This window comes from Curcuma longa, chromosome 4, assembly GCF_044706935.1.
Source record: "Curcuma longa cultivar G26 ecotype Majalengka, Jawa Barat chromosome 4, ITB_CL_G26_1.1, whole genome shotgun sequence".
Taxonomy (NCBI): domain Eukaryota; kingdom Viridiplantae; phylum Streptophyta; class Magnoliopsida; order Zingiberales; family Zingiberaceae; genus Curcuma; species Curcuma longa.
Genome location: NC_133864.1, coordinates 15,385,296 through 15,406,760, shown reverse-complemented (window position 1 = coordinate 15,406,760; position 21,465 = coordinate 15,385,296). Strand labels below are relative to the sequence as shown.

The 21,465-nt window shown below is 39.0% G+C and overlaps 3 protein-coding genes, 1 long non-coding RNA gene and 1 other non-coding gene across 5 annotated transcripts; 1 reads left to right on the top strand and 4 right to left on the bottom strand.

Annotated features, from left to right (window-relative positions):
• Positions 1–240: 240 nt before the first annotated feature.
• TRNAD-GUC (transfer RNA aspartic acid (anticodon GUC)) lies at positions 241–312 on the bottom strand. Its single transcript has one exon. It is a non-coding gene; the product is annotated as a tRNA-Asp (tRNA).
• Positions 313–725: 413 nt separating this feature from the next.
• Positions 726–6,918, bottom strand: LOC141826227 (AUGMIN subunit 8-like). The gene is made up of 8 exons (XM_074713477.1): positions 6,752–6,918; positions 6,451–6,534; positions 4,588–5,987; positions 3,817–3,936; positions 3,108–3,224; positions 2,854–2,943; positions 2,071–2,178; positions 726–1,325 (listed from the first exon to the last, which is right to left on the bottom strand). Exons 3-8 carry the CDS (start codon positions 5,926–5,928, stop codon positions 1,260–1,262), a joined length of 1,842 nt encoding a protein of 613 aa, XP_074569578.1. The 5' UTR covers positions 5,929–5,987; positions 6,451–6,534; positions 6,752–6,918; the 3' UTR covers positions 726–1,259.
• An 880-nt stretch (positions 6,919–7,798) lies between these two features.
• LOC141826228 (UDP-glucuronate 4-epimerase 1-like) lies at positions 7,799–9,451 on the top strand. Its single transcript, XM_074713478.1, has one exon. The coding sequence runs from the start codon at positions 8,045–8,047 to the stop codon at positions 9,344–9,346; it is 1,302 nt and encodes a 433-aa protein (XP_074569579.1). The 5' UTR covers positions 7,799–8,044; the 3' UTR covers positions 9,347–9,451.
• Positions 9,452–11,029: 1,578 nt separating this feature from the next.
• On the bottom strand, positions 11,030–16,445 carry LOC141826229 (uncharacterized). Its single transcript, XR_012601628.1, has 6 exons — positions 15,966–16,445; positions 15,852–15,906; positions 15,461–15,572; positions 14,657–14,740; positions 11,756–11,912; positions 11,030–11,391 (listed from the first exon to the last, which is right to left on the bottom strand). It is a non-coding gene; the product is annotated as an uncharacterized LOC141826229 (long non-coding RNA).
• Positions 16,446–16,705: 260 nt separating this feature from the next.
• LOC141826640 (UDP-galactose/UDP-glucose transporter 7-like) lies at positions 16,706–20,591 on the bottom strand. Its single transcript, XM_074713906.1, has 7 exons — positions 20,344–20,591; positions 19,717–19,822; positions 19,386–19,628; positions 18,514–18,624; positions 18,233–18,391; positions 17,228–17,371; positions 16,706–17,136 (listed from the first exon to the last, which is right to left on the bottom strand). Exons 1-7 carry the CDS (start codon positions 20,382–20,384, stop codon positions 16,966–16,968), a joined length of 975 nt encoding a protein of 324 aa, XP_074570007.1. The 5' UTR covers positions 20,385–20,591; the 3' UTR covers positions 16,706–16,965.
• Between the last annotated feature and the right edge of the window lie 874 nt (positions 20,592–21,465).

Here is a 21,465-nt window from a genome sequence, read left to right as displayed (position 1 = left end):
AGATCTTGTAGATGCCACGTGCCGAACATTTAATGGTCAACCAAGTAGACGAAGGCATGGAACCGGCGGCGAGGAGAAATTAAAAGAAAAATTCAATTAAATGCTAATAAATGAGAGAAATCATTTTTTATTTGTTGATCTTGCTGCGGGATGAGAGGATATTTTTTTAATCGAAATAAGGTATCATTTTCTCATAATATTTAATATAAAATTAACAGGAAATCCTAAAAAAGAAATTTTCGCCGTTGCCGGGGATCGAACCCGGGTCACCCGCGTGACAGGCGGGAATACTCACCACTATACTACAACGACATTGGTGTTCTTCTCTTCTAGAGATTTAATTTCTCTCATAACTTTTAGCACAAAGATTGCTAAACTAGTTAAAAAAACCCACCGTTGCAAGGGATCAAATCCGCGTAACTGGCGAGAATATTCACCACTATACTACATCGACGTATAGTAACCTATTTATTCTTAAATATTTTCTCTAAATTTTAGCACAATTTCTTAAAATTTATTCGAATTTGTAACATATTCTCAATGGTTACAAATGTCAAGAAAAATTATTTTAAAAATTATGTTTATTCACTTATGGATTTCTTAAGATATCTTTGTTGGTAGTTCTTTCCATGATTACATCACTTTGTTTTGACTACTAGATCATGGAAATTTAGGCATTAAGAAGTGAGTTGGAGTAACAACTTTTCATATCAACTTTTCCACAATGCCAAATGAGATATCCAATGTTTTTGAAGCCAGACAAGATCGATCTTAACACATACACTATGGCTATTTCAATAGAAATCAGAATACACACACTGCGTCAATCTAAACCACATTTGACCTCATTGAACCAGCCGCGATGAACTTCAGTTTTCTCTTCTTTTTTTCTGAAAGAAAAATATACTACATTGCAAGTTAATGGAACTGAGTGTATGAAAGACCACTGTGATCTACATCAAATAAGTACACCAATTAGTAATCAAAAACTATGAGTATGTGGTTAGTAAATTCGAGGACTGACCCTTTTTTAGAGTAGCAGTCCTGCATTCTTACTGCCACTATAAGATCTAAGGTTGCACGTCTTCACTATTTGTTTGGCTTTCTATCCTTCAATGCTTTCTGTTTCGGTGAGCTATTTGCAGTATTGCACTGGGAAGTACATGTAGCTTGGCTCTCTGGAGAGGCAAAAAGTCTCTTCCAATCAATGACTGCCGCACACGATGAGCATCGATCACATCATCTGGTAATTCGTTTTGCTAATTTAGCTTGCGAGCATCTTCTCTGAGCTGCATCAAATGTGCCCTGAGACTGGACTCCTGTACCTGTTTGATAAAGCAGTGGAAAACCATAGTTGATTGTTGGCATACATCAGATGCGATTGACAGAAGCCTACAAGTAAAACAATGTAAATTTCTGGTGTGTTTCAGTGTTGCTATATGAAACCATAGGTTAAGACTATTGAAAGTCCTAAGTTTAAGTTTACTAGCTCAAGAGTATCTTGCTCGTCCTAATTCTAAGGCAAGTCTCACAAACTTTTTGTTACACAATGCAATATGATAATTATTAGTTCAAGAGTTTTTTGCTGGTCCTAATTTTAAGGAAAATCTCAGCAAACTTCTAGTTATATGATACAGTATAAAACTTTTTGATATGGCGTTGCAGATATATTAATAGAAGGTTAAGATTCATATAACCAACCTCACATAGTTGAGAAAAATATAAAGATGACAGTATAATAAAACTTTAATAATAAAGCCAAAATCAGGATTATCATAGTCTTTCAACTCTTTGATATTTAAAGGACTGGCAGACATTATAGGCTAAACATAGACTTTTCTCAGCCTTGCCCCAACCAGAAGCTTGGCAATATTACTGCTTTCTAAGTAGGAGATATGTTTTCCTTGCGATTTAATGTTTATGTTTGTGTTAAAAAGTTGATTCCAGACAACTTATTATAATGATTGAAATGGTGCTATAAATCAGGTGCAGAAACAGACCAAATGAAGTAAGAAGCTCAGTAGGAATGTATAATTTGATTGTGTAAAGCCACAGTTTATCATCACAAACCTGCTCAGCAGCAGCAAAAGCTAGTAACTTCATGCACTCATCAAGCATGGATTTTTGGTTTTCTGCAGCAGCTTTAATCTCAGAAATGAGAGACTTTGTAACTTCAACCTAGTAAACATAAAACCCAAATAAAGAAGTCATTATCAAACTCAAAAGCACTAAAACGATCAACCTAAAATGAATGAAATTAATTCTGTCAAAATTGAAAAAAAGATTCGTGTAGGTGAAATGCACAGATATAACTAGGCTCATTTGAAACAATAACTATGCATCAATATTCAGATTGGTCTGCTGTGTCATATCAAACTCAGACATAGAAAACTTCCTCTATAAATTTAACCTTGCTATCCATGTTATCTTCTGAAGATTCTAAAACACAATTTACATTGCCAGTGTGTTTAGAACTTTGGGCAAACGGATATGTCTTATGATATTTACAAATCAGGCCATCTGACAAAATGTGACCTTGGGCAAAACCTTGCAGCAGATAATACCAATATTAAGTTTATTCTCCTACTCTAAATGTGATTGTTTCCTAAAGAAGTCAATGGGTCATGTATACAACCAATTTCATCGCTAAAAGGTGTCTCGCACAAACTGCAACACACTAGAGAGGCATATTGAGTTCCAGGAGGAAAAATGTAGGATATGCCCAAAAAATTGTGCGAGAAAGAAAGTTACTAGATTAGCTCAGAGTGAATGCATGCCCATCAATCCTAGTTCCTCAGTGGCAAACATATGAGTTAAATAGAATACTTTGTGGTAAATAGTGATAAATTTTACCCTAGACAACAAACGACAAACACAGGAGCCCATAGCTTGCAATATATCAACTGCTGAACTAACTGCATTCTTCATGTCAGTTATATCTGCCTGCAAAATACAGACAAGAAATATTTGGTTGATTAAAACATAGATACCTACCAAAAATTCATATTCTAATAGAAGTTGTTAAGCAATCCTTCGTCCAGGCAGTATTGGAATCCTTCATACTATATATGAAATATGAAATGAAAATTAATTGTAGCATGTAACACCTTTGCTCCTCCTGTAATAGGGAGCCGTAGAGTGCTTGAATTTAAAGCTTTGATTGCCCCAGACAAAGAGCTAAAGTGATCCTTTTCTAGTGCCGCCCATTGTTCAAGATATGTCATCTAGAAGATTTTCCAAACAAGATCTCTTTAGATATTAATAAGGGTAACAATAAATGGCTATAACACAGAAAAATATTGGTTGAATATCTCCAAGCTTACATTAGAAGCAAAACAATCTTTGGAAATATTGTGATCAATACAGAAAGTCAAATAGATAATTATGATGTTATGTGAATTTAGATGATAAATAAAAATTAGGTATGTGCCAATGTTTTATGGATCGGAAGAATTGTAGAAATGACAAGTATTTGAATTCCAAAATGACACAACGGTGTGCCTGAAGCATAAGATAATTTCTACAGAGACATGATCTGAATATAGAGAGAAAATCACTTACTGGATTTTTAAATCTAGGAAAAGAAAAATATAAAATTAGATTATATTCTTTAATTGCATTGACTCAAAAAGCTTATGATCTCGGGTCTAGTTGGTATTCCAAAGATTCATGGCACGATTAACTCTTATAAGAATGCTTAGCCATAAAATTTCTTAAAGCTACAAATTGTAGTGATCAGGATAAAATCAATTGAGTGTATACTGTGTCCTATGAGGAATTTATGAGGGAAAAAGAACTGAATGGACCATTTCTTACCTGTTCTTTCAAACTAATACCCAACCTCAAGTCCCCCTGCAATTGATGCACATCAATCCTTTTCATGGTGACAGAATTACATGACATTGACATATTATTCCAGACGTTCTGAAGAAGATTCTGTAAGAGGACCAAAAACAAAATAACCATGTTAACCAAGTTTGCCGAGCCAGATTGTACTCATGTAGTAATCATGGATTTTTGGTACAGAAATATAGACATGGTGATAGGGATGGCAATATAGGAAAACAAAGACTAAACTTAATGCGAGCAACAGAAGATTCAACTTATCAATCTGTTTTCCCCTCCCCTAATATTTTGCTTATAATGAAAAGCTAGAAGAACAAAGGTAATCAAGTAAAGCATGTTAATAAAAGTTTGTTTTTGCATCTGTGAAAAAAAAAATAGTGGACGACGTAAGCTAATTACCAAATACCATCAACCATGAAAACCTGTAGCAACAATGACAAAAGTTATGATAAAAGAATGATGCTACATATTGTATGCGAAGATCTATGTGAGAACTACTAACGAGACATTATTAGACAGGATGACAGAGATGAAATTACAAATAATTAAAGCAAATGTCAGATACAAAATTAATGCAATTGTCGTGATTAGTTAATATTTCATACTTATAACAAAGTGAATAAACACTAACAAATTTCAAAAAAAAAATAATGGAGTCTAATAAAAGAATAATCAAAGAACCTGCTAGACTTAAGAGTTTATAACGATTAAATGATGTAATCTGAGTAACCAAAACCCGACCTCTGTGCTCATTCTTTGAATTGACAATGTCTTGTTTGTTTGTGCATTGACAAAGTGCCACTGCATACTTGCATTATACAGCAATTTTAGCTGATGAGCATCTTCTATCTCACTGGCAGTCAACTTTCCTCTTTGCACATCACCACTGCACTTAAAGACAGAGGATGTACCACCCGCTCTGCTAGTAACATTGGTTGACAATGACATTGGAGAAGATGGCCTTGTCCTCGAAGGACTCATCATCCCCTTAGATGTCGATGATGATGCTGATAAAACCTTACTTGGAGATGAAGGACGATGCAAACCTGGAATGACTGGTAACCGACCACTGGATGATGAAGGACGCAAACCTGGAGAGCCTGATGACTGATTACTACTTGGGCGTTTTGCAGATGAAGACCTCATAGGAGTTTGTGAAGAACTTACAACAGGTTTCACATCTCGTTCTACTTTTCTACCTCCATGATTTGATGATTGTTCAGATGCATTACTTAGTGAGAACTTGGAATTTCTGGATGCGCTATCAGTAGACAGATTGATTCTATTAGGGGAGACCCCTCGTGAAGCAACTGTTCTAGTTGATTTGCTAATTTTATCAGATAGATCCAAACTTCTAGACATTACACTTGGGGGCAATCTCCCTCCCATCATAGCTGGCCACCGATGTTGATCTAAGATCTTTGCATTCGAGTTTCCTGGTGGTTTGGAATTCTCTGATTGGTCAGATGCGTTTCTTCCTCTCAAAGGAGTCCTCTTCCTCTCAGATACAGCATCAGCTAAAGACTTAATTGATTTAACAGAGGAGGAATTTGCCACCAACTTTTCTCTCATTTTTTCCTTAACTACAAGAGATTCTGACTGGAAAGAAGAAGATAGGCTCCGCATTGAAGGCCACAAACCATCTCGTGCCTTGTTGCTGAGCAAGTGTCGTGCAGTATTGTGAGTTACGGTAACATCTCGGACTGGAGTTGCTGGTCTAGAAGATGGAGAAGGTGGAGTAGAAGGTCTAGATGGGGATGATGGTGCAGAAAACCTTGATGAAGGCTTCACTGGTCTCCTCTCAGCTGACTGGGATCGCTTAGGCATTGACATCCCAGGCACAGTGGACGTGTGGCTGCGACTAGAAATTGGAGAGGAGCATCGTTTTGAGTTACTAGACGATGAAACTGGAGTGGATGAGATCCCATTCATGTATCTAGAAGCAACAGTGCGAGGCTTACGGGTGGCCAGAGTGGCATTGCTTTTCTCTGAAGGGAGCAATGGTGGACCAGAATTATCTTCTTCCTGAGTGGGCTTCGACTGTGCTGTAGCACCAAGGGGCTCAATGTTACGTGCATCCATTAAGTGCTGCCTTCACATGAAACTACATTGTTGAGTACAACACTACCACAACCACAAATCTGCCACAAAAGTCCCTCCATCAGCTAGGTGAATTCATAAACTAAGCAAACCAAAATCACCAGTCAAGCAGATTTCGTTTTCCTTTTTTGGAGGAAATTGTGGGGTTTTTTATCACGCAAAATTGAAATTACAAAGGAAAATCATGCATAATGGTAAACAAAGAAAATCAAGATGAGACAATCATACAATGGAACTTTCAGATGAATCCTCACACCAAATTCATAAGGAATAAAGCAGATCGAAGCAAAAAAATATCACGATACTACAGTCAACTGTAGAGGATGAGAGTGCTGCGGAGAAAGGAGAGTAAAGCAGGGCAGCTGGTGGAAAACTGAAAGACGACTAGCAGATTTCATGGGAACAAGCGAAGAATCGCCAAGTCGAAGATGGAGAATCGTTTGTATTCTAGCCAATTTTTCTTACAAGAGACACAGAAAAAGATCTAGGAAAACGAGAGTTCACCTGCAGACCGATGGCGATTCCAGGAGATCCTTCTCATACTATGAGAAGGGCATGGAGATTCTAGGGATTTTAGAACAACCACTCCTGCAAACAAAAAAAATTGCAAAAAAATTTCACTTCCTTACATCCACAATGTGCATCCAGAGCCTTAAATCTTTAACTAAACCCATAGATTCCATCAATCTGACACAAGAAAAGAAAACAGACGAAACAACGAAGACGAATTCCAAAAACATTATTTTAGAATTCTCCAACCGGAAAATTCGAGATCACCAAATACGCCAGTTAGAAAGCATCTGACCTCTCAAATCCCGCCGACGAAGAATCCGACCCAAAGTCGAAGAGGGCCGGCGAAAGAAATTGGGCGAGAAATATCGAAGAATCGCAGTGCGAGAACGAGAAAAGGAGGGATTTCGGTGGGCAGCCCTGTGGAATTCGTACGATGAAAAGGCGAAGGGAGGACTGCGGGGGAGGTGTTTCGGTTACGAAAGGCGTTGAAGGATCGTGCGATGTTACTAATAAAATATCAGAGAGAGCAGTAGGATTACAGTATCTTTATTTTTAAGATTTAACAATTTTTTAATATATATATATATATTTATTTATTTATTTATACAGTAATCTCATTTCCATGATTCTTATCGTATGGATCATTCAGAAAAAGTCAACTTTCACAGTTACCGACACAAAGTCAACCGCCTCACGCACGGTTGATATAGCTTTTAGAATTTATGCATTGGATCCTCTTACAACATGTGTTTGTTTTGATGCTTATAAAATAAATTAGTTGTCAATTAACAAAATGTGCATTGCTCTTTTTGTAAATATTATTTAAATTTTACATCGCCAAAACTCATCTAAGTTTTCGAGAAAATACTAGAGGATATTTATGAGATTATTCAAAGTATAAAAACTCCCCTCATGTTACTCAATCTTGTTCTAAATATGGCAATGAGTCATTCAAATATCCAAAATTAGTAATAATTCTAATGAATCGTTCAAATATCCAACCATTAAAGACATTATTAATTTTTAATTGAAATATTTGTAATATTTTATTTGGATAATTATATTCCGAAGATAATTAGAGAAGAAGATAAGTTTTGAGTGGAATCTAGAATTTTCCAAAATTAACAAGATAAGTGGAAAAACTCTGCCTCAATTCACCACCGTCTTCATCATTCGAGAAAAATGTGGGTCCCCCTCGAATTAAAGAAGTTAAACGGAGCCACCCTGTCTTGGACTGGCTTCACGCGGCGGGATCAGCGGGTACAGTTTTGTGGTTAACTTAGGCCCGTCGGCTTAATAAACCACCCCGTCCCCTTGTTTCCTTATTTAGGCGCTCCACCGCCGACCATGCCCCTCCTCAGCGGGTGCAGATTAAAAAATGAATAAATAATTCAGAGTCTTCTCTTCTGATCTGCTTTCGTCTCTTTGATTTCTACGCGATCGTTATCGATCGATCTGTTGCTGAGCGATCGATCAAACTGTTCAGGAGATCGATTGTGAAAGAAAGGTTACCTGGATCGATCGATCTCACTGTTCTAGAGATCGAATTGTGGAAGAAAGAGTACCTGGATCGATCGCTAGGGAGATGAAGCCGAGGGTTCTCGAGGACGATCTGTTCCCGTCGACGCCGGGGAAGGTGAAGATCGAGCGGACGCACGCGCTGAACCGGAAGCTTCATCGCTGCTTCGCCTCGACAAGCACGCTCTTCCTGTGGGCGCTCCTCCTCATAGCTCTCACCGCCTCCTACCTCAGTTTCCAGAGCTTCGTCGCCACGTCCTCCCGGTACCTCACCGCCTCCTGGGGAGGCCACCACTGGGAGCGCCAGATCCGCGCTTCCGCCGCCGTGACCCGCCCAGATGGGATCACTGTCCTCGTCACCGGCGCCGCTGGTTTCGTCGGCTCGCACGTGTCGATCGCTCTCCGCCGCCGTGGCGATGGCGTCGTCGGCCTCGATAACTTCAACGCCTACTACGATCCCTCCCTGAAGAAGGCCCGCAAGGCGCTGCTCGACTCCCACGGGGTCTTCGTCGTGGAGGGCGACGTCAACGATGCCCGCCTCCTCGCCAAGCTGTTCGACACCGTGCCCTTCACTCACGTGATGCACCTTGCCGCTCAGGCCGGCGTCCGCTACGCCATTGAGAATCCGGCCTCATACGTGCACAGCAACGTCGCCGGCCTCGTGACCCTCTTGGAGGCCTGTAAATCCGCCGATCCGCAGCCCGCCGTCGTCTGGGCTTCCTCCTCATCCGTCTACGGCCTCAACGACAAGGTCCCCTTCTCCGAGTCTCACCGAACCGATCGACCGGCCTCCCTCTACGCCGCCACGAAGAAGGCCGGCGAGGAGATCACCCACGTTTACAACCACATCTACGGCCTCTCCATCACCGGTCTCCGCTTCTTCACCGTATACGGACCTTGGGGCCGGCCGGACATGGCCTACTACTCTTTCACCCGCAACATTCTCCAGGGCAAACCCATCACTGTCTACCGACGCCGCGACGGCGCCGACCTCGCGCGCGACTTCACCTACATCGACGACATCGTCCGAGGCTGCGTGGCGGCCCTGGACACGGCTGAGGCGAGCACGGGGAGCGGCGGGAAGAAGCGACGGCCGGCGCAGTACCGGATCTACAACCTAGGCAACACGTCTCCGGTGACGGTGCCGGCGTTGGTGAGGATCCTAGAGCGGCATCTGAAGGTGAAGGCGAAGAAGCACGTGGTGGAGATGCCGGGGAACGGCGATGTGCCGTTCACCCACGCCAACATCAGCTCGGCTCGAGCCGAGCTCGGCTACAAGCCGACCACCAACCTGGACGCCGGACTCAAAAAGTTCGTCAAATGGTACCTTTCTTACTACGGTTACCGACACGACAGCAAGAGCTTGTAGGGTTAAAATTATTATTATTTTTTTATCATTATTTCCGCTAATTTTTAGGTATTTATCTACTAATTTGTCACATACAATTTCGTATTGGGTTTATTTTTGTTTTTATGATCGTTTGAGAATAAAGTGGGTGGCTACCGCGAGATCCGGTCACCGACTCGCGGTGGCGAAGTAAAGCACTTGACAGGCTGGTCTTCAGCAGGGGGCCGCATCCTATTCTGACCGATGGGTGGTGGGGACCACGTGGGGCCCAGCCCTTCATGTGTTTTTTTCCTAATTTTTTTATATATTAGAGCAAAAAGCGGGCCCACGGAGGGATAAGGAGTCGATGATGCTTCGAGAATCGTGGAGAGCCGCACGCTGAAGCAACGGTCAATTTGATCCATGTAAGAGAAAATAAAATATCTGTATGCCATTTTTGATATTTTTCGCCCTCACGAGTTTTAAATTCAATTACTGGAGATTACTTTTTTTAAAAAATATTTGGTAAAAACCGACGACTTCTTAGGAGTCGATAGACGTGTTAGAAGAAAATCATCGACCTTGGAAAAGAAAAGTCTATATATTTAAATTATTAAAAATATTGAAAGAAAAAGGACAAAAGAGACAAGGGAACATAATAGGTTGAAAAAAGAAGAGACATTGGAATCTTAAAATTGTGAAAGACAAAATAAGAATTCAAATAGTTGAAAAAAGAAGAGACATTGGTTAAAACTATTTAAAATTAATCAAATATATATATGATACGTTTGTTAACTTTTTTGTGGGTTTTATAGAAAAAAATTTAAAAAAATTGTCTTAAACCCTAAATATAAATTAATTGTTGATAAACCAGTGCAAAAATCACATTGGACTGGCTTAACTTTCAATATTTTAGGTTGTTAGCCAGTAAACCCAACTTGGCTTCAGGAAAACACAAGAACAGTTAATAAAAAATGAACTATTTCAGTAAAACTATTTGCTTTTGTTAGTTGTAAAGCATGAACAGGAGATGAGTTTCAGAAATGCAGAAACTGTGTTGCAAGATCCGGGAAACACGGGCGACAAGATGTGGAGCTGTTCCTCCTGCTTTTATCACTCAGTTCAATGTTTGATGCATGTTTGCTGATCCCCTTCTAAATCCTGCAAGAACAGAAATAATATGAGTTTTTTTCTTCTTTCCACTCTGTCTATCAACCTAATTGATAACCATCAATGAATCATGCATTCTTGTTCTATAGTAATCCATGGGATTGCAAGTTAGATTAACCAAAGAAGATCCAGTGTCTGTCTGGAACTAGATATGGTGGGGTCCCTCAAATATGAACAGATCTTGTCTTTGCCGGCAGTAGATCATAGAACATGATGGAACAGCCATTTCATTTGTCACCAGAAACAGGAAGACTGAAGCAGAGGTGCAATGTTTATTCATGCAAACATAGGCGAGTACAAGATCTCATGTGATAATACGATGAACACACATTCAGCATGAAATTAACTCCGTAAAGCTAGATAGATAATTAGCAACGAGTACAGATTATTATTTAAGTTTGTTAAAGCCCATGAAGGTCTATCGTCCTCTTAAGAAGAATCACTTTCAATTCCAGGAATGAGATATACTGTGCAGTCCTCCTCAGCAATTCCTCTAATCCAATAGCCGTGCTCCTGCAGCATCCTGGGACAAGCTTCTTCAGCCTCCTCAGCTTCCTCAGCACCACATGCTGCAGTGGCGTCTTCACCAATCTTGATCGGCTGATTGCCTTCCTCTTCGTCGCCGCTGACCTAGCCATGCACATCAGCAATAGAAGTTTGAAGAAGTAGAATTTAAGTTGGAAGAGGGAGTATAAATAGTCGCACTCGAAGCTGGTTATGGATAGAGGCGTATCAAATCGAGAAACAGTGTCGTGCCAAGAAATTAAATGGCACAGTGATTGAGACAAAGTTTGAGTTGGTGTATTTTGTACTTCATCTGGTAGCATCGTAGTTGTTCCTCAAGATGACAATAATTAATTGAAGAGTTTGCAGGAACAGTTTGCATAGTTGGATCAGCTCGAGAAGGTGAGAATTAACTGCAGGAAGACAAAGTGCATGTGAACATCTCAGTCACTCGTGGGCTGCATTAAGTTATGCATGCATGTCGCACATGTCTAGCTTCATCTCAGTCTAATCTATCATCCATCAATTTACTGAAGGCTACTACAAATTTCAGCTACACCTCTACGACTTGGTAACAATTTCCTATGCATGTATGTCTCATAGGTATATCTTCTGTTTTACACATGAAGTATGCATTTATGGATTGTAAGAAAACTAAAAAATAGGAGTTACTCAAAAGGGATGATTTTATAAATTTGATCTCTGAGATGTCTGTATCGATAGTAGCCAACAGAGTTAGGACAAAACGTAGCCGGTACGTGACATGATGCATCTTACCTGATCACAAGTTGCTGTCAACTCCATTGAATGTTTGTTGATGATGAGGCAATAGAGAGGCTGTGTTGGATTCAACGCATGTCAACTGCTGCTATCTATCTCCATTGCCACTGTTCCTGCAGCTACGATCTCATGGATTGCATGCCTACTTGATCTTCTAATACAGTAGGACAATATGAAAACTATCAATCACTGACATTTAAAAGTAAATCTAAAATGTTGACCACAGTCGTTGAAAGAACACAATCTTTACATCTAGTCAAACATAAAATTTCTGTAAATAGTTCTTATACATACATCAACTTTTCACACACATACAACAGTTTTCATGCATCATGTCTATTTTGAAATTTTCATCATATATTGCAATTTTAACATATCATTTATCATAGAATCAATGATTGTGATCAATTTGAATATAACCAATATTAAAACAAGTATGACAGAATTTGTGCCCCAACTAGTTGTCATATGAATTTGAATATAAGGTTATGGCTGACCTTAGCTAGAGACCAGAGTCTTAGGCTTGATCTCAACTCATCAAGGGACAAAAAATTGAACTATTTCTCTATAGATAATCATCTATACATATATAACTAGCTTGATTTGTCATCTCATATTGTTGGGCCTAATCAAATCTCTCCTGGCAAATAAATAATCATTCTGTACATTAACCAATCTTTTCTATCACACATCTGCACCTCTAGTTTATTCAATATGTCTTCTTTCAGGTTAAAAATTATATATATTAAAATAAGACTTCCACACTATTGTGGGCGGAGAGATCATATGCCAAGGATTAAACCCTTCTAATTGACCAAATATATGAACTCTAGATGAATAAAAAAAATCAATTTGTTAAATCATAAGTTCATGTCATGATATTGCATCTCTTCTTAGTCAATAAAGACAGCTCATATGTCTACTAATTGTTGCATTTTTTTTTCTTTCATGTTATTCATTTTGACACAAGAAGTTATTCCTTCACCTACAGAATTTCACGGCGACAGCAGGTGAAGCCGTGAAGGATCTCTCGCCGTGAAAACATCCATGGTACACCAGTCAATAAAACCCTCCTTAGCAATTCACAGATGGGAGACTATTGATGAAAGAGCATAGCCCGATCATTCAAGTGCTGGCATATTTGTGTCATTTACACTGTCATGCTTTTCTCATTCTCTGTATGTTTCTTTTGCAAATGTCTATGTTTGTCTTGTTCATTGTCTTTCCCTCAGTGCTTTGTTATTGTTCTTGGTCATTTGTATTGCATGCAGGCAAGAATGGTGCAATACATCAAGTGATCCAATTAAATCATATATTTCCATATGAACACATGAATAAAAATTTGTTTACAATTGTTTGAAGTTGCATGAAGACGATTAGAAATAAAGAGAAAAAAAGGGTCAAAACAAATCTCCTATTCTCCTCCCAGTACCTACTAATCTATGAAAATTGCCTATTCTAAATGAGTAAATCCATCCTCCTCGATGCCGGTGGTTCTGCCATTGGGACTTGATAAGCCGAAACTATAGCCTGGCCCAGACTAAGTGACTGGGATTTTTTTAAGGGGTGGTATTTATCTGGCAGTGCTTTAGGTTGACTTGATATATTCAGCACATCACACTTTTCTGCATTAATGCCAGTTTCACGAGCCCGGGAAGATCGAGTCAAAAAGGTCAAAACCCTACACAACTCCGTAAAACCGTAATATTTGAGCCATCAAAGTATAGGCAGCCTTTCCAATTTCCATTTCGTTTTCCAACGCTTAACAAGTATAGTCATTTCGAAGGCAGCAATGAAAGTAACGGGCTGGCAAAATCTTGGCAGGATTCTCTCAACATCTATTCAATAGTCCCTATCCCTAGCTAGCCAATTTAGCTACCTACAGTATGGTTTCAGAGATTATATATCCCAAAGGTGCAAACCCAGGAATGCAAGAAATCTTCAGTCGTCAGGTGATCTTTTGATACTTCCTTGGGATTTGCTAGTTTTGGCTCCCCTTATGAACAAAAGATTTGTTATGTAATCTGCTTTCAGACATCACAGAGCTGTTGTTTGGCGTAGGCAGCTCAACAGCTGCTGCAGCCTGCAGCTTTCAACGAGTGTAATGTCAACTTCAAGTCCAGAGGCTTTTAATTAGTTACCACCTAGTCCTGTCAGCTTTTATTATGTATCTGTTTGAGGTCAAAAAGTTCATTGGCTATATAAAACCCTTCTTCACACAACACTCCTAGTCTTTCCAGCCTCCTCCTATCCATTCATCTACCAAGTGCATGCTTTGATCTGATCAACATGCGTCCGCATGCCGAAGTGGATGAGTTATTCTGCTACTTCTGTGTGGAAGATGTGGCTGATTGAATTTGTCACTGGTGTTATCCTATCTGAGCTTTTCTTTTCTTTTTTTTCTTTTTTTTCCTTTTTTTATAATTTTCTTGACCTTGCAAGATCTTTAATTTGTTTTAGTATTTTTCATATTATTATTATTTTATATAATTTTAATTTTTCTTATCTAATTTATTATAATTTTCTTTTTGTTTTAATCTCTTCTCTTTTTTGCTTATTCCTCCCATCTATCCCTCTTGAGCTTGATTGTAATATTATTGTAATTTGAATTCTGAATATAAAATGGTGATATGTTTGAATTTTCTGCTCATTAATTCAGTTCGATGTGATGCATTCCTGATTCTTGCACTCTCATGGTTAGCTCTATAGAATATAAGCATCTTGTGTATCAAAATTTTGTAACATCATGCAGTTTGACGGCGGTATCATAAATCATTTGAAAGAGGATGTTTGTTAAATGTAAAGTATTTCAACTAGTCTTCAAAGGGAGAAGAATCAAGACATGTGTATTTCACAAGTAGCAATGGTTGGAGTGAGCGAGTGAGCAAGACGACTCACCTGCACATAAGATGCATGGGCTGATGTTGGCTACAAACTTCTGAAATGTCTTGGTTGTTTCAGGAGTAGAATGAATCAATTGTGCTGCAAGCTTCCAAAGAAGTTTCATGTGAGGAAACTGAATTTGGCGTGTCACATCTTTATCACCATCAATAAACATTGCAAGACCTTCCTTAAATATCCAAACAAGGAATCACTAAGCATATACTGAAACTAGTGACAAAGTTTCAATAGCATCAATAGCATGACCAAGTGGCCTTGATCTTCAAGAGCATAATTCAAAGCAACTACCCATTATGTATCTCGTATTATCTTGTGAAGCTAGTAACACTGTTCATCAAATCAATTAGCTTCATGATGCTGACAATAATTTGTGAGTAATTAGATTCATCATCATGAAGTATTTGGTTCAACTATTTAGATTGGCAAGTTGAAATTAGATGAAATTGCTAATGACATCTAAATTGATTAGATTGCTTTTTATTCTTTTTACAAATATCCTGAAGATGTGTTTGTTGTTGCATATAGACGTGTAGTTGTTTCCAGCGATATATTATTTTTGTTCATTGACTTACTTCAAAGGTAGTTTGCATGTTGACTATCTTCTGCACAGGTAGTCTTTAGTTTTCTAGTAAATTTCAATACGTAGAAACAGTTTATTTTCTAATGAACTTCATTCTTCTATTACTTTCAGCTCTAATGCAAAGCCATATATTGATACATATGTAACTTAAAAACAAAACTAAAATGCAGAAAAATAAGATAATTCATCAAGTTCGTCAACTCTATTACTTTATTTACTACCTTATGCTTGAGCAAATTCGTCCAGTTGTGATGGATGTGTCGCAAGCTGTGTTCCTTGATGATATCTGCCCTTGATCTTGGCAACATTTTCATCAACCAGTGGATACTGATCCTGGTGATCACACGAACAGTAACTCATACCGAAGGAATATGAAATACAACAAAGGGATGATTGAAATAACAACAAATGGAATGGACGCAGTATTAACTGATTGAACAATTCATCATGAATCAAGCTCTAAGAATTGCTTATTCTGAAAAACTGAATATAAAACCAAGCACCAAGAATGTGCAGCAAAGTGTTAATAACACAAAGCACTGCAATATGAGTTCAATTTCGTGCAAAAAAGTGAATAACAAGAAGCACAAAATACTGGTGAGAGATTAGTACCCTGGTAGCAGCCGCACTTTGAATGCCAGTAATTCTCACTCTTCTCCGCATCTCTCTGAAGTAAACCAGTTCCATTAGTTTCAGCATATGATCAGTAAGTGTAATGGACCTTACAGTGAAAATCATTCGCACGCCGTAAATCCGCCTCGAATTCGCAAGGATCGCGCAGATCATCTGAATCATCTTCCAACTGGTGGTAAACGGAAATCAGCTAAATTCTGGCAAAATTCGTATGGATTTGCTGATCTGTCTCAAAACTGGACGATCGTATCCGATCCGATCTAGAATCGGGTAAGAAGAGGAACCACAAATCTAGAATCGGGTACGAAGAGGAATCGAGGAAGAGAGCAAGGCGGAAGGAAAGATGAGACAACACCGGCACAAACGACTGTTCCAGCAGCGTCGAAGAGGAAGACAGAGAAATGCACCCTGTACTGGGTCTCGGTTCGATTTCCTAGCACGATTATCAAGAAACTAGAAAAAGTAACTTTTGTACCGTCGCCGCGATCCATCGCCGCTGATTCTTCTCCCCCCGCAGCGGAAGAATGATCTTCTCTCTCGTTCGCATCGGCCTTCGATCGAATATCCTTTACACGAACATTTTCCTCGTTTCTTGCCGAATCCGATGCCCAATCGACAAAAGTACCACCTTTGAGCTCTCTCTTTCGCTCGATTGCTTTCACGCGGAGCTACGCCTACGTCAACATGGAGCCCGTGGAGGAGGGAAGCCGAAGATGAGCTCGAAACCCTATTAACTGATTCCGGAGGAAGTTTAGAACCAAAACCTGCAATTAATAAAATATGTATGGCAAGCTCAGGTAGCGCAGGTCGCAATCTCAAATTCAAGTGAACAATGCACAAAGAACACTTCGATTCGTGATCCTTATCAACATATAAATGGATGGAATTTGTCGATTACAATTACAAATCTCAACATTCCACCTTAACTGGAAAGGTAAAAGAATGGCTTACGAAGTATGACACCACCTATAAAGAATAATGCTTCCATGAAAACTTGGTTGTTTTCAGCACTGCAACACTTATTATTCTCTTGTAATTCTTCTTCCTTTCTTCTTTCGTATTTCTAAGCACAAGAAGGCTACATGCTTCTGATTCAAACTTTGTTTTTAACTAGATCTTCTTGGGATAGCACCTTGCGGGGAGTTTTCTTCTTTTGCTGGTACTTAGCATATGAATACCACAGGCCACCAGCTGTGTTGATGATCAACCCAGTCACATTTAAAGCATGCAGTTGGACGCCACCCAACAAGACGAACCCAAGGGTCTGGAAGCAAGCATGCAAAAGTTATTCAACAAACTAAACTAAGTCGACAATTCTTTCAATGAATTCAGGAAAATGTCGGTTTAATACTCACTGTGGATCCGACACCCTTGAGAACTCCGACGATCGTGGTTGTCAGAGCGGAGTTCACAATGGTACACCAGAACATCGTGAAGTTCAGGACGATCCCCATTATCAATGACAGAACCAGAATCACAAGGAACGTAAATGAATATGCCTGCCATGTTAGAAAAACATCCAACTATTTGAATAGCAAAACTGAGCTGATTGAACCAATCATTAACTTATTGATGGTTATGGAATTACCTATCAATTTCCTAGCTACTTTTCTTCTAATCCAAGTTCAAAATTACTGAAAGGAAAAGAAAAGAAAAAAAAAGACCATCTTTGCACATGGTCCTTCACCATGTAGAATCAATGAAGGGTGGATAAACATTACTCCTGAGAAATAGGGTTGGGAAAAACTTGAAAGGTCCTGAGATGAAAGCTTGCATTTTTCTCAGGCCAGATTTAGTCTTTCTGCTTGAATTTTGCATCTTTAGTCAGATCTCAAGTTCTTATTGTAAATCCCAATATCATCCTTTGCCCAATACTGATTTTACCACTTCAATTCACCACTACGACCATGTCAATCTTATAGTTTGGAATATTATCCTAACAGCTTGTGACATTGTAATTTGCAGGTCTAACTAAAATCCTTCACCAAGCCCAGACCATTTCAAAGGCCAAGAAAGCTGGTGGACGGCTAAGAAACCAATGGTCTAAATTCAATCGAACTACACACAATGTAGACTTACTATTCCTCAATGTTCCTCAACAGAAGATAATACTTGTTCTAGAAGGAAATAATAGAAAATAAACAACCTACACAGTACTGGCTGCACTGTTGGATCTGCATCTGATTTTCAGTATAATAAATGATAACACGATAGCACTCAGATTTGAACCTTTGTGAATAACAAATACAAGTGATGCTTTCCATGATGTAGTAAAATTTGGAAATTAACTAACAAAAAATATCTCAAACATAAACATAATTTGAAATCGTGGAACTGAGATACTAGAGGTTGTTTCTGACCTTTTCGAACAATAATGAAACAGAGTGTGGAAATTCTCCTGTTGCTATGATAAGGAAAAACAGAAATGGGAGAGATATCAAGGCATTATAGAACATTATTTCAACTGAAGTAAGCCTCTCCTCTGCTCCAGATTTCTCCACCAGCACCAGATACATAGTCTACAATCATGACCAGCCGTTAATCTAGACCAGCTTTAACAACATTTGTTAATAACTCACATTTAACTTTTTAATCAAACTTTCCAATATCTAACAAAGTAAAAACATGCAAACATGTTCACCTGGAAGAAAACAGAAGTGAGGGCCATGGTGTACCCATAGAAATCAAAGGAGAAGTCTCCTAGTGCTGCAATGATGACTCCCACAGCAGTGAGGATGACTGAAAGAGATACCTGAAAGGTCATTTAAACATCCGAGTAAAGCCAAGTAATTATTGAGAGACAATATGCCAGGTAGATTCATGTTCAGGAACGCTAGTTAAGATAGATTTATTTGAAATAAGCATAATCCGTGAATGTAATAGCCCATGTATAAAATTCAATTTCCAGAAATAGAGAGAAGGACATTAATATTCTTTTTGCACATTTATCTCAGGTCCCTTGCCCAAACAGAATCTTAATATATTATGCAGTTTTCAGCGTTATTGCTTTCAAAAAATATCGTACACCAGAAAAGAATACTCAATTAATTATGTTAACTATTTCCTTCAGATTATTCTGAATACCCTCTTTCCTCGTCAACAATTTTTTTGAAAACAAGGGGACAGTCATAACACAGTGTCGCACTAAACATTTATTGATTATGTTCTCTTGATGAGTGTAAAGAGAAGAATAAAAGACGTGGAATTACTTATGCCAAACAAATAATACCAGTCAGAATGTTCTAATCCAACCAATATTTGTTAAGGAGACTAAAACAATATAAATTTAATTTTAATCAAAACCAGGAGTTAGAATAAAAAGAGGTCAAATACAATTCGAATGAGCAACATTCACTTCAAGCCACTGATTTTCTTCCGCCAATCAGCATTAATGAGATAATGGACATTCTATTAGTACCAAGAACAAAACTAACCGAACATAAGAAATGTAAGTAACTAAAATCCGTTGCTCGTGCCTCAGGGGAAAAAAAGGAGAGCAAGCTGATTTTTTACCTGAGTTGAAGGCCTTCCCTTTCCTCTGAGAAATCCAACCACCAAAACTGCAAGAGGGGTGAGCCTCTTCAAAGCTATGTACATTGGAATATTGATGCCCTTCAAGCTTGCCAGTGCAAACGCCACATTTGCATTATAGAACACCGACACTGGAAGGAGTTTCTTAGCTGTCGTCATGTTCACTTTGGCTTTTGTACGTCCTATGACTTTGCCAAAGTGTATGAGAAGGGCTGTGACCAATTGCTAGTACCGTATATGAACAGAGTAAGTTTAAAAAACAAAAAGCAACATCCAATCCATACAATGTACACACCAAAGACATAAACCATACCTGCAAGGTAAGGAGACTCATAGAGTAGCCATACTGCATTAAAACTGCCTTGTTAATGAACACCATAGCCATTGATGCTATACCATAAGAAAAGGCGGCAAACAAACTGCAAAGTAAAAAAAGCATCTTCAGAGAGGAAATGATAATAATCTACAATGATAATTTTACCATCGCTATTATTGTTAAAAAGAATATGTACACCAACGATTGAAGAAAGCACATTTCAAAAGGTCATCCAGGTCATCAAAGCAATCACATCTATCCATCCGACCACACCACACCAATCCAAGTTTCTTGATTCACTGTTGTCTAGGACACTACCAATATAACAATCAAGCGACGGAACACGTCTACAAATCTTATCCAAATCCAGCAAGGAGAAAATAATCATGTGGTGCAAAATGGCATCTTTAGAAACATGGTGCATAGTTAACTCGTCTCGAGTATCTTAGATTTCATATCATCGCCCACGCTTAAATTGTTCATCTTCAATCATGCATGCGACTCATCTCCTATTCTCTTCCCGTCGAGATCAAAATTTCCAGATCCCGATTCCACCTCCCGCAAACCCACGAAATTGCAATTGTAGTCACGATCCTGACGAGAAAATGAATCACTCAAAATTACCTCAAGAAGGGAGTGACTGGAGCCTCCATTCCGCCTTCCATGCTAGTTCCGATTCGAACCTCTGCGTCACCGGCGTCGATTCAGGCTACCAGAACCTGTAAGCTCTGATCGCGTACGATTAGGGTAAGGCTTGGAGTAGGCGAGAGAGAATCGGAGCAGCGGGGACTGAGAAGGGGGAGAAGCGAGGTGGAAAAATAAAATAGAAATTTCGTGCGTTAGGGATTGCTCGCCCCGCCTTCGCCATGTGAACGACGAGGCCTCAGGCTTTTGCGGGTTTCGGATTTCTGTTTTATTGTATATGGAGTCGTATTTGTGGGTGTGTATACGTGTCTGTTTGATGTATTTGTTATATGAAAAATAAAATGAAAAAAAAAGTGGATGTGTCCGATTATTAGAAAAAAATAATACAAAATTTTGAACAAATTTATAATTTCATATTACATATTTGATATGGTAATAGGGGTACCTTCTGAGTCGTGTAAGTATAGGTGGAAGTCAAAATTAAACATAGATAAAGGTTAAAACGGCCACATGACTCCTTCCTTAGTTCGGTCCACACAACTCCAGAAGACTCAAGTGCTTTGACTTCATCAGCTCAAGTCACTCGACTTTTCTCTCAGTTCGGTCCATACAATTTTAGAGGACTCGAGTTCCTCGACTCTATTAGCTTAGGTCACCCCCAACTCCTTCAGCTTGATTTACTTTATACAAGAGGATTCAAGCTCATCAACTCCATAGTATAGGTCACCCCCGATTCCTCCCTCAGCTCAGTCTACACAACCCCATAAGACTTAGGATCTTTGACTCCATCAACTCAAGTCACCTACTCCTTCAGCTCGGCGCATTCTATATCAAAGGACTCAAGCTCCTCGACTCTATCATCTCAGGCCGCCCAACTCCTCCCTCAATTGGGTCCACACAACCCTAGAGGACTTCAGGCTTTATAACTCCATCAACTCAGTTCACTTGACTCTAAGATATCTTGACCTTGACCACTCAGGCCAAACAGTTTGATTTTCAAGGCTACTCCACACATACTCAAATTCTTTATCTACAATGGGGGCATACATCCTATATTGGCCCACTAACAACTACGCAACGTCATAGTCAAATGAAGAAATA

Excerpts from the sequence above, each read along its gene's own strand:
- LOC141826228 (XM_074713478.1), top strand. The coding sequence starts at position 8,045 with ATGAAGCCGAGGGTTCTCGAGGACGATCTGTTCCCGTCGACGCCGGGG.
- LOC141826227 (XM_074713477.1), bottom strand. The coding sequence starts at position 5,928 with ATGGATGCACGTAACATTGAGCCCCTTGGTGCTACAGCACAGTCGAAG. Across the intron at positions 3,937-4,587 it reads TTCAAAGAATGAGCACAGAG|AATCTTCTTCAGAACGTCTG; the intron begins GTCGGGTTTTGG and ends GTCCTCTTACAG. Across the intron at positions 3,225-3,816 it reads GTATTAGTTTGAAAGAACAG|ATGACATATCTTGAACAATG; the intron begins GTAAGAAATGGT and ends AAAATCTTCTAG.
- LOC141826640 (XM_074713906.1), bottom strand. The coding sequence starts at position 20,384 with ATGGAAGGCGGAATGGAGGCTCCAGTCACTCCCTTCTTGAG. Across the intron at positions 19,823-20,343 it reads CCAGTCACTCCCTTCTTGAG|TTTGTTTGCCGCCTTTTCTT; the intron begins GTAATTTTGAGT and ends TTTACTTTGCAG. Across the intron at positions 17,372-18,232 it reads TTTCATTATTGTTCGAAAAG|GCATATTCATTTACGTTCCT; the intron begins GTCAGAAACAAC and ends CTAACATGGCAG.